The sequence below is a fragment of the Podarcis bocagei genome, assembly GCF_964188305.1.
Source record: "Podarcis bocagei genome assembly, chromosome: 10".
NCBI classification, from domain to species: domain Eukaryota; kingdom Metazoa; phylum Chordata; class Lepidosauria; order Squamata; family Lacertidae; genus Podarcis; species Podarcis bocagei.
In genome coordinates, this window is record NC_138135.1 from 11,242,024 (window position 1) to 11,253,620 (window position 11,597).

The 11,597-nt window shown below is 45.4% G+C and overlaps 1 protein-coding gene across 2 annotated transcripts; it reads right to left on the minus strand.

Moving 5' to 3' along the window:
• Positions 1–806: 806 nt before the first annotated feature.
• LOC308595791 (endonuclease domain-containing 1 protein-like) lies at positions 807–8,742 on the minus strand. Of its 2 annotated transcripts, none has more exons than XM_081210508.1 (3): positions 8,503–8,742; positions 2,869–3,179; positions 807–1,369 (listed from the first exon to the last, which is right to left on the minus strand). In XM_081210508.1, exons 2-3 carry the CDS (start codon positions 3,151–3,153, stop codon positions 824–826), a joined length of 831 nt encoding a protein of 276 aa, XP_081066634.1. In that variant the 5' UTR covers positions 3,154–3,179; positions 8,503–8,742; the 3' UTR covers positions 807–823. The 2 variants fall into 2 exon arrangements, with proteins under 2 accessions (XP_081066634.1, XP_081066633.1); XM_081210507.1 differs by lacking the exon at positions 8,503–8,742 and adding an exon at positions 5,552–6,015.
• Between the last annotated feature and the right edge of the window lie 2,855 nt (positions 8,743–11,597).

The window sequence follows — 11,597 nt, forward strand, 5'->3', positions numbered from 1 at the left end:
CTCTATACCAGCTTCCTGATATGGATCAGCGGCAGCAAGCTGACAGGCGAACTAATGCCACTGTACTGGAAGAAGCAAAGATCACCAGTGTCGATGCAATGATTCTTCAACACCAGCTGCGTTGGACTGGTCATGTTGTTCGGATGCCTGATTATCATCTTCTGCAACAACTACTCTATTCCAAACTTTAAAATTGAAAGTGTAATGCTGGTGGTTGACAAGAGGTTTAAAGACTGTTTCAAGGCAAATCTAAAAAAATAGTATAATAATAATAATAATAATAATAATAATAATAATAATAATAATTAATAATTTATTATTTATACCCCGCCCATCTGGCTGAGTTTCACCAGCCACTCTGGGTGGCTCCCAATCAAATGTTATAAACACCGACAACTGGGAAACACTTGCCTGTGAGCGCTCCAATTGGAGAACAGCCTTTGCCAAAGGTGTCATGAGCTTTGAAGATGCTCGAACTCAGGACGCAAGGGAGAAACGTGCTAAGAGGAAGGCACGCTTGGCAAACCCTCACCGGGATCAGCTCCCACCCAGAAACCTATGTCCCCGCTGTGGAAGGACGTGTGGATCCAGAATTAGCCTCCACGGTCACTTTCGGACTCACTGTTAAAACTGTGTTAATGGAAGACAATCTTACTCAGCTATGAGTGATTGCCAAAGAAAAAAACCAGGCTGACTACTTACAGAATAATAATAAAAAACCTTGTACTTAAAGTCAAACCCTGTGACTAACATAACATGTGACTAACATAACGTATACTTTAAAATCACTAGATTCATGCAGGATGTCTCAGTGAACAAGGCATTATTCCCGTGGACAATCACTATCAAATAGAGAGATGTGACTCTGGTTATACAACTCTGCCAGCTTCTCCTCCAACTGCCCCAGAGTGAGAGTCTGCACTGCGTTTTCGTCATTCCGGGCAATTATGGCCCAAGATCTCAGGTGATTGTTGTCTATGACACAACAGGCTGCAGACCATACATGGCTGGGCTTGTTGACCCTCCCTTTGGCAATGAAGGTATCCCCTGGCACTGCGCCCACCACGGCAAAGGTTTCCTTGCATCCTTCGGTCTTGCTTGCCATCGTCGACTGCTCGTAGTGGTTCCAGGCCCCGCCGTTCAGCTTGATGTACTGCGGCACAATGTTGGTCAACGTGAAGGTGGAAGTCTTGGCGTCCCGGTCGGGCTGGTGGCCATTGGGGTTAAGGTGACCCCTGTTGAAATCGGTCAGGTTCTTGTAATCTAGCAAAACGGCCTGGCTGCCTTTAAGTGCTTCCTGCATGTCATCACCATCCTGCAGGAGGGATCCTTCCGTTTCCATTTCGGGCGGCAGTGCTAAATCCAAGAGCTTTAGAAAAAAGAGAGACAGGGGTGCAAGCAAGGAAGAAGAAGAAGAAGAGGAGGAGTTTGGATTTGATATCCTGCTTTATCACTACCTGAAGGAGTCTCAAAGCGGCTAACATTCTCCTTTCCCTTCCTCCCCCACAACAAACACTCTGTGAGGTGAGTGAAGCTGAGAGACTTCAGAGAAGTGTGACTGGCCCAAGGTCACCCAGCAGCTGCATGTGGAGGAGCAGGGAAGTGAACCCGGTTCACCAGATTACGAGTCCACCGCTCTTAACCACTACACCACACTGGCTCCCCCTTCTGGATCTAGGCCATCTCCCCATCTTTACTTGGAATGTTTACTTGGAAGCAAGCCCCACCAATGAATCCAAAATTCCTGTGTGGGATTTGATCCCATACCAGTAAATTGAGATTGCCCAATTTCTTTGGATTTGGTGCTCTATGCAAGAAACACGCTTCCACCCTCTCCAAGAACATTTTTTGTGGTAAGGAAAGTGCTCTGGAAAGTGAGGGATAACAATTGTTTGATGTGAGTCTATCACTCTTAACCACTACACCACACTGAGAAGACAAAGGGAGTAAATGAGAAGACAAACCTGCCCCCCCCCCCGCCGAACACTGCCTTCAACCACCTCCCTAGGCTCTCCCCACTTTCAGCAGTAAGATGTGTTGGGGTGCAATGCAATGCCACCCCAGATCAGGGTTTCCTCAGGAACTTAGGCATTTTGCAATGTCTGAATTCCTTCCCAAATAGGCAGGCTGAATACTACTACTACTACTTCTACTACTACTACTTCTACTACTACTACTACTACTACTATTAATAATAATAATAATAATAAATATATTTATACCCTGCCCATCTAGCTGGGTTTCCCCAGTCACTCTGGGCAGCTCCCAACAGAATATTAAAAGCACAATAAAACATCAAGCATTAGAAACTTCCCTAAGCAGGTGCCTTCTAAAAGTCAGATGCAGTGGTACCTCAGGTTACAGACGCTTCAGGTTACAGACTCTGCTAGCCCAGAAATAGTACCTCAGGTTAAGAACTTTGCTTCAGGATGAGAACAGAAATTGTGCGGCGGCAGCAGGAGGTCCCATTAGCTGAAGTGGTACCTCACGTTAAGGACAGTTTCAGGTTAAGAACAGACCTCCAGAACGAACTAAGTTCTCAACCTGAGGTACCACTGTAGTTGTTTATTTCCTTGGCATCTGATGGGAGGGCGTTCCACAGGGCGGGTGCCACTACCGAGAAGGCCCTCTGCCTGGTTCCCCGTAACTTGGCTTCTCGCAGTGAGGGAACTGCCAGAAGGCCCTCAGAGCTGGACCTCAGTGTCCTGGCTGAATGATGGGGGGTGGAGATGCTCCTTCAGGTATACTAGGCCGTTTAGGGCTTTAAAGGTCAGCACCAACACTTTGTATTGTGCTCAGAAACGTACTTGAACACAGGTGGAGACACTGAGTTTAAAGCAGTGGCTCTTGTCTGCTCAGACCTCTTACCTGCGGTTCAATCCTCCATGTGTTCGGCCTATTTGCCTGCCCAGGGTTGTAGATGTACGCAGAGAACACCGGGATGCGGTTGTCTCGGTCGTACAGAGTGGCAAAACGATACTGGTTTTTGTACCGCTGGCAAATCCGAGCCAGGCGCGGGGGAGCCAGCCCGATACTCGGAGGGGTTCCTCTGAAGAAAAACTGGGGGCAGGTGTCTTCAAAAGAGGTCACCACCTCGGCACTCCCTGGCGAGTTCAGCTGGCACACCGCGACGAGGAGGAGAATCGGCAACATCGTGCAGGCTCCTCAAAACCGAGCGGCTGTTTGGAGAGACGCTTGTTTAAATGCATAGTTTCATTAGCTGGAAACAACCCCTTAAGAGTCTAACACACTAACCTAGGTTTAGGGAACACTTGGCACTCCAGATATCGCTGAACTACAACTCCCATTAGCACCAACAAGCGCAGCCAACGGCCAGGGCTATCAGAAGTTGTCTTTTTCCCACACCTGCTCTAACCACTAGCCCACAATGGATCCCATTTCCTCCCACCTAGGGAGGGAAGGATCCGATAACTTCAAGTCTCTCCATTTCTCCAATCTTAAATTCAGGTCCCCACATTTTCTGCAGGAACTTTAGTGCCAATTTCTCGTAAATAAACACATTTTGAATACATTTCTTTAAGCATGCATATTTTGCAAGCTGTTTCTTCTAATAGAACGCATTTTGTGTGTTGTTATCTTCACTTTATGCGTTCAGTTTTTTAATGCAAACTTTCACATATGCAGTTTTGGGAACATTGCTTAGCTGGAGCACAGCATCTCAAAATCAGCAGAAATGTGATTTATGAAGGAGAGCTGTGTTCTGGTTCCCATGGTGTTTCGGGAAGTGTGATAGAACCAGCTCTAAATGCAAAGTGAGCTGAATTTCTCCCCCACCCTAATCTCCACTGCACATCCCTCTGCTTAAATAGTTTCTTATTTCTTAAGAACAGAGTGCTCCTCCAGACCCAGGTCTAGCACTGCTATCACTCTTCCCAGAAACCATGCAAAATGCCTCCTTTAAAGATCTAATCATCCACCTAGCAATAGCAGCGAGGCTGGAATTCGCCAAGCTTTGGAGAGCTCAATCTCACTTCATTCTGTAAAGGGTGTTGGAATAAGACAGGCCAGTTAACATTTGCAGAAAGTTACGAAGCGCAAGAGACAACGTAGAGGGGTTAAATCTAAAAGATCATTTTCAGTTGTTTGGTTTCCTTTGGTCAAACTCATTTTACAACAACAGGAGCAGTCCTTCATTCAGCTCTCCACCTAGACATTTTTTGCCTTTAGCTTTAAATCTATAAATTAACTTTGTTGGCCTTCTATATTGCTGCATCTGGATAGTTCAGTTGGTTAGAGCGTGGTGCTGATAAGGCCAAGGTAACAGGTTTGATCCCCATATGGGACACCTGCGTATTCCTGCATCCCAGGGGGTTGAACTATACATAATCCTCCGGGTCCCTTCCATCTCTACAATTCCATTATAGTCGTACCTTGGAAGCCGAACGGAATCCGTTCCAGAAGTCCGTTTGACTTCCAAAACGTTCAGAAACCAAAGCACAGCTTCTGATTGGCTGCAGGAAGTTCCTGCAGCCAATCAGAAGCTGCAGAAGCCACACTGGACATTCGGCTTCTGAAAATCGTTCGAAAACTGGAACACTCACTTCCGGGTTTTGATTGTTCAGGAGCCAATTTGTTTAGGAGCCAATGCATTTGAGATCCAAGGTACAACTGTATTCCATTCTATGGTTCTGTTATCTTCTCCATGACTGTTTGACTGTTTCCTTCTTTCTGCTCATTTGCAAGCTGCACCAAGTTTCAAATCAAGCCTGTGTCCCGTTCGTTTTTATGTGGGGTTTTTTATCATAAAAAATTCAGTAAAAATCATCTTTAAAAAACGGGAGAGCGGAAGAAGGAAATTGTTTTAATAGAGAAGAAAATTGCTTTGTGTATATAATTTTAATTAAATTTTCTGTTTTACAGTTTAAAGTACTCATTTTTACATCCTTGAAATATCAATGACTTCCCTTCTCCCCTTTCCATGGTTCATTTTACATATCATAAACCCCTGCATATCTCATAGAAACTATACCTTTCAGTATTCCATTGTCACACCCATCATAACTTATTTACACAGTTGAATTTATCTTAATGCTGCCAGCGTTTTCAGCTGTACACAGTTCTTCCCCATATATTCAATAAACGTTTTCCAATCTTCTCTAAACGTATGTTCTTCTCGTTCTCTTATTCTATGTTAAGTCTGCAAGCTGCGCATATTCTGTCAACTTGAGTTGCCATTTTTCTTCAGTTGGGACCTCACTCGCTTTCCAGTTTTGGCTTAACAAAACACGGGCCGCAGTAGTGGCATACATAAATAACCTTTTTTGACACCTGCAAATTTCAGTCTGAATTTTCCCCAACAAAAAGGACTCTGGTTTTTGGGAGAGAGTACTTTAAAAAAAATTTTTTTCAATTCATTATGGATCATTTCCCAATACTCTTTTACCCTTTTACAAGTCCACCACGTATGAAAGAACGGTCCCTACACCTCTTTGCAACTCCAGAAATTATCTAATTCAGTCTTATACATCATAGCAAGCCTACTTGGCGTTAAATGCCATCTGTAAATCATTTTCAAGTAGTTTTCCTTTACCTTCTGGAAGGCTGACACTTGTGTCGGTTGACTTGTTCTCCTCCAGGCAGGGCACAAGAATATAAGCAATGTGCAACCCTGAGACTGACTGCTTAAATACGGTTCCCAAAGGAAAACGATAGCAGGCTATCTAGCCCCTGATTAACTTCCTCCAACTGTTATTTGAATACAGTTTCCAATCTATGCGGGTGCCCAAATTAGAATGTGCTTTTTCTTCTTCTGATGCAGGGATTTCTCAAGGTTAGGCAACGATCCTTTTACTGTAAAGGCGTTATCAAACTGCTGGTGGGATAAAACTCCCTGGCCAGCTTCTGTCGCCGATTTTGTGAGAAAGTGCCCAGATGAGTTGGTAGCTGGTGACCAGATATTTATGGCCAGACTCGATTCTTCTCAAGTCTTCCGCCTTATCTTGACCCTGAACCGGTAGGGTGACAAGCACAATCAGATACAGTATTTGTCATGGCCAGCTGAGGGTTTTCTTATTGGTCAGGGCTTTCGGGCAGAGAACAGTGCGTTAGGAGTGGATGTGGGGAAACTCCCCTTCTCACACCTTTGCATAGCAACCCATTACCAGGAAAAGACAAAATTATTCTCAGCGCTGTATTTTCCACGAAAGCAAACCAAAGCTTCATAGAATCATAGAGTTGGAAGGGACCCAGGGGTCATCTAGTCCAGCCCCCTGCAGTGCAGGAATCTCAGCTAAAGCATCCATGGCAGATGGCCATCCAACTTCTGCTGAAAAAGGAAGGAGAGTCCACCACTTCCCGAGGGAGACTGTTCCCATGTCAAACAGCTCTTACTGTAAGAAGGTTCTTCCTGATGTTTAGTCAGAATCTCCTTTCTTGTAACTTGAAGCCATTGGTACAAGTCCTACCCTCCGGAGCAGGAGAAAACAAGCTTGCTCCCTCTTCCATGTGGCAGCCCTTGAGATATTTGAAGATGGCTATCATATGAATCCCAAACCGGAATTAAGATCGCCGGAAGAAATATCAACAACCTCAGATATGCAGATGACACAACCTTGATGGCAGAAAGTGAGGAGGAATTAAAGAACCTTTTAATAAGGGTGAAAGAGGAGAGCGCAAAATATGGTCTGAAGCTCAACATCAAAAAAACGAAGATCATGGCCATTGGTCCCATCATCTTCTGGCAAATAGAAGGGGAAGAAATGGAGGCAGGGAGAGATTTACTTACTTGGGCTCCATGATCACTGCAGATGGTGACAGCAGTCACGAAATTAAAAGACGCCTGCTTCTTGGGAGAAAAGCAATGATAAACCTATACAGCATCTTAAAAAGCAGAGTCATCACCTTGCCAACAAAGGTCTGTATAGTTAAAGCTATGGTTTTCCCAGTAGTATGAAAGTGAGAGCTGGACCATAAAGAAGGCTGATTGCCAAAGAATGGATGCTTTTGAATTATGGTGCTGGAGGAGACTCTTGAGAGTCCCATGAACTGCAAGAAGATCCAACCTCTCCATTCTGAAGGAAATCAGCCCTGAGTGCTCACTGGAAGGACAGATCCTGTGGGGAAAAATCATATCTCCTCTCAGTCTCCTTTTTTACCCAGGCTAAACATACCCAGCTCCTTCAAGCATTCCTCATAAGGCTTGGTTTCCATCTTGGTTGCCCTCCTCTGCACACGTTCCAGCTTGTCAATATCCTTCTTTATTTGTGGTGCCCAGCACTGGGCACAGTATTCCAGGTGTGGTCTGACCAAGGCAGAATAGAGTGGGACTATTCCTTCCATCGATTGAGACACTTCACTTCTGTTGATGCAGCCCGCAAATCCTCAAGAGCTTTTTAAAAAAAATACAGCCTTTGTAGCTGTGGCTGCTGATTCGCGTGGCTTCGCCACCATGAACACACACGTCACTAGCAGCACTGCCAATTGATTAAACAAAAAAACAAGCAGGTGGTACTTTTCATGGAATTAGGGAAAGCATCATTCTCTTCAGTTTGGTTTCCAGAAGAATCAAGCAAGAGTCAGACTCAGAAGTGGACAATAGTTGCCAACCTTAATCATAGGAAAATACAAAGCTACCTTATATTGTAATAATAATAATAATAATAATAATAATAATAATAATAATAATAATAATAATAATAATAATAATAATTTATTTATACCAGCCGAATATTGAAAACACAATACAGCTTCAAACATTAAAAACTTCCCTAAACAGGGCTGCCTTCAGATGTCTTTAAAAAGCATAAGATAGTTGCTTATCGCCTTGACATCTGTTGGGAGGGCGTTCCACAGGGAAGGCGCCACCACTGAGAAAGCCCTCTGCCTGGTTCCTTGTAACCTCACTTCTCACAGGGAGGGAACCGCCAGAAGGCCCTCGGCGCTGGACCTCCGTGTCCGGGCTGAATGATGGGGGTGGAGATGCTCTTTCAGGTATACTGGACCAAGGCCGTTTAGGGCTTTAAAGGTCAGCACCAACACTTTGAATTGTGCTCGGAAACATACTGGGAGCCAGTGCAGATCTCTCAGGACCAGTGTTATATGGCCTTGGCAGCTGCTCCCAGTCATGAGTCTGGGTCATGCATTCTGGATTAATTGCAGTTTTTGTGTCACCTTCAAAGGTAGCCCCACGTAGAGCGCATTGCAGTAGTCCAAGTGGGAGATAACCAGAGCATGCACCACTCTGGCGAGATGGTCTGCGGGCAGGGAGGGTCTCATCCTGTGCACCAGATGGAGCTGGTAGACAGCTGCCCTGGACACCAAATTGATCTGCACCTCCATGGACAGCTATGAGTCCTAAATGACTCCCAGGCTGCGCACCTGGTCCTTCAGGGGCACAGTTATCCCATTCAGGACCAGGGAGTCCTCCACACCAGCCCACCTCCTGTCCTCCAAAAATAGTACTTCTGTCCTGTCAGGATTCAGCCTCAATCTGTTAGCTGCCATCCATCCTCCAACTGCCTTGTATTGTGTCTGACCATCTACCTTAGCAGTCTTGACACTGGCAGGCAGCACTTTGTCCAGGGTTTCCTGCAGGGCTGTCTCCTCCAAAGACCTGCCATAGATGAGTGGAACTTGCCAGACGCTCTGCCATTGAGCTCCAACCCTTCCCCAGCTAGGATCTGCAATAAGTCGCAAGGATTTCTCATTTTGGCTGCAGTGCACCTGCCAACTGAACCGCACCTAATAAGTAAAGCAAAATTACATGCCTCTAGATCAGCAATAAATGTTCTGTGCCTGGACGCACCGAGAATTTGCCTGGCACAGTAAAATGTTACAAAACAAAAACGATTTCTCAGTTTCCTTTTCCCACACTTGATGAATGGGTTGTGTTGTTTTTTTTAATTTTTTTTAAAAAGTCATTTGCCTATAGTGAAGAGCATGCCAAGCAAAACTGCAGGAACTCTGGCTAATCTGAGTCAAAGGCTGCCTGTCTGCTAGTGACTTCTCAAAAACCCAAAGCTCAAAGTTCCCCACTCAGGTTCAGAATAGTTTCCCCTTTTCAGTTTCCACAACTGGGTCGTTTGTGGTGACTTATGCCATGCAGAGTCGAATGTGAAAAAATGAACTCTGTAACCAGAGCCTATGTGTTTATGAACATTACCATGTATCTAAGACCTCAAAATTCCTATCACAGGCAACACTCCACAAGAGAGGGTGTTCAAAAAGGGGTTGAGGGGCTGCCAGCTCTGCAGGCGAGGGGCGATGTAACTGGGCTCCTGGGCCCCACAGGGGTGCCGCAGAAAGAAGGCAGTTGGTTAGGGAGCCATGGACTCAAAAAGGCTGAAAACCTCTGATCTAGGAGAAGGGGAACCGGTCGGACAAGTTTTCTTTGGAAGACAATGGCCTCAGCTGGCCACAGACGTGAGCTCACCAGCCCCTCAAACAATAAGCTAGCTTGTAATAGCCACAACTAAGAGATGGTGCTCTGGATAAAAAGTGGGGGCAGATATTTTCCCAGCCCTCCCTCCACTGGTTGGATGATCCTTCGAGGAAGAACAATAGCCTGAGTTGTTGTGGGTGTGTTGCAGGAATTTTTGTATAGGTTGGGGGGGTTACCCCTCCAGCAGATAACATGCACATGCAGCCCACTAACAAAATCAGCACAATCACTTTTGGGACTTTTGTGATTTGTTCCCACAGAACACTTCATCACAGTTTCTTCCTATCTATTCAAAGGGCCTTTCCTGCACGATACCAAATGCAACAATTCACTGATAAATGTACTGGTTCACAGGGAAAACTTCAGAAATTCATATAGACATGTGAGCTCAGCTACTCAGCGGCCCCTCTGCCTGAGTGATAATTCCTGGCATCCTGATACCTGAGTGCCAGACAGGTACAGGTACAGGTTCCAGAAAGAACAAACCCAGATGAAGACAAAAGGGTGTGATTAACTTGGGCACTTGATGCCCGACTCTTCATGACCCCATGGACCAGAGCACACCAGGCACTCCTGTCTTCCACTGCCTCCTGCAGTTTGGTCAAACTCATGCTGGTAGCTTTGAGAACACTGTCCAACCATCTCGTCCTCTGTCGTCCCCTTCTCCTTGTGCCCTCCATCTTTCCCAACATCAGGGTCTTTTCCAGGGAGTCTTCTCTTCTCATGAGGTGGCCAAAGTCTTGGAGCCTCAGCTTCAGGATCTGTCCTTCCAGTGAGCACTCAGGGCTGATTTCCTTAAGAATGGAGAGGTTTGATCTTCTTGCAGTCCATGGGACTCTCAAGAGTCTCCTCCAGCACCAGAATTAAAAAGCATCAATTCTTCGGTGATCAGCCTTCTTTATGGTCCAGCTCTCACTTCCATACATCACTACTGGGAAAACCATAGCTTGAACTATATGGACCTTTGTTGGCAAGGTGATGTCTCTGCTTTTTAGGATGCTGTCTAGGTTTGTCATTGTTTTTCTCCCAAGAAGCATCTGCAGTGATCATGGAGCCCAAGAAAGTAAAATCTCTCACTGCCTCCATTTCTTCCCCTTTTATCTGCAGGAGGTGATGGGACCAGTGGCCATGATCTTCTTGAGGTCTTAGATATATGTTAAATGTTCGTAAGTGTACCAACCAAGCACGTACATAGATCAGCACAGGAAGACCAACCTAAAACCATTTTTTATTCCCAAACTGACCTCAATTATTTCTCTGCTAGGTCAAAGTGGGAAACCTCCCCATTGTCTCTTTCCTCACAAATCCTGTCTTAAGGGCACATTTAAGATATGAATAGGGTGTGAGTCTGTGACCTGGCCCAGGAACTAAGTATTTATCATTACAAAAGTCTGACCTGGCTCCCCAGGCAATCCAATCAAGTGACCATTAAACAGGTAACCTGGCAGACAGGAGGTAAACAAAGCACTCAGATGTCAAAGAGAAGAACTACCATCAGACTTTTAGAAGACATCTGAAGGCAGCCCTCTTTAGGGAAGCTTTTAATGTTTAACAGACCACTGTATTTTAATACTCTGTTGGAAGCTGCCCAGAGTGGCTGGGGAAACCCAGCCAGATGGGTGGGGTATAAATAATAAATTCTAAATTCTAAATTATATTCTATTCTCAGATTTCTGCTGTAGACACCATTTCTGTGATGCATGTATGAAGTTTTTGGGGGTGGTGTAGCAGGAACCCCCCACCCCAATCATTCAGTTTGTACAAACTTCACACACTCACACACTACATATGCCACACTTCTGTTATAAATTCATAGAAAAATCAACCATACATCGGATTTGCACTGTTCCATTTTTATTTTACTCCATATGACAAGGACTATCAAAGGGGGGTGGCTTGGTTCTGGTCAGCCATAATCCCTTCACCATCCCAGCACATCCACAGGAGCCCTGCCCAGTTGCTATGCCAACCCTGATGGTCCTAGACAGAAGACCATCAAGATCACAAAGAACTTGCATATGGGAGTGGATTCAGCATGGACTGAAACAAAGGACAATGATCAGATCTTCCCTCTGGGGGCAGGAAACTGCCAACTCCCCTTTGTCTCCTGGAAGTGACTCATGGGGAGGGGGAAAGGAGGAACCAGCCAGGTGACAGGACACTCAGGTTACCACCACAACTCCTCCCTCAACCCCTC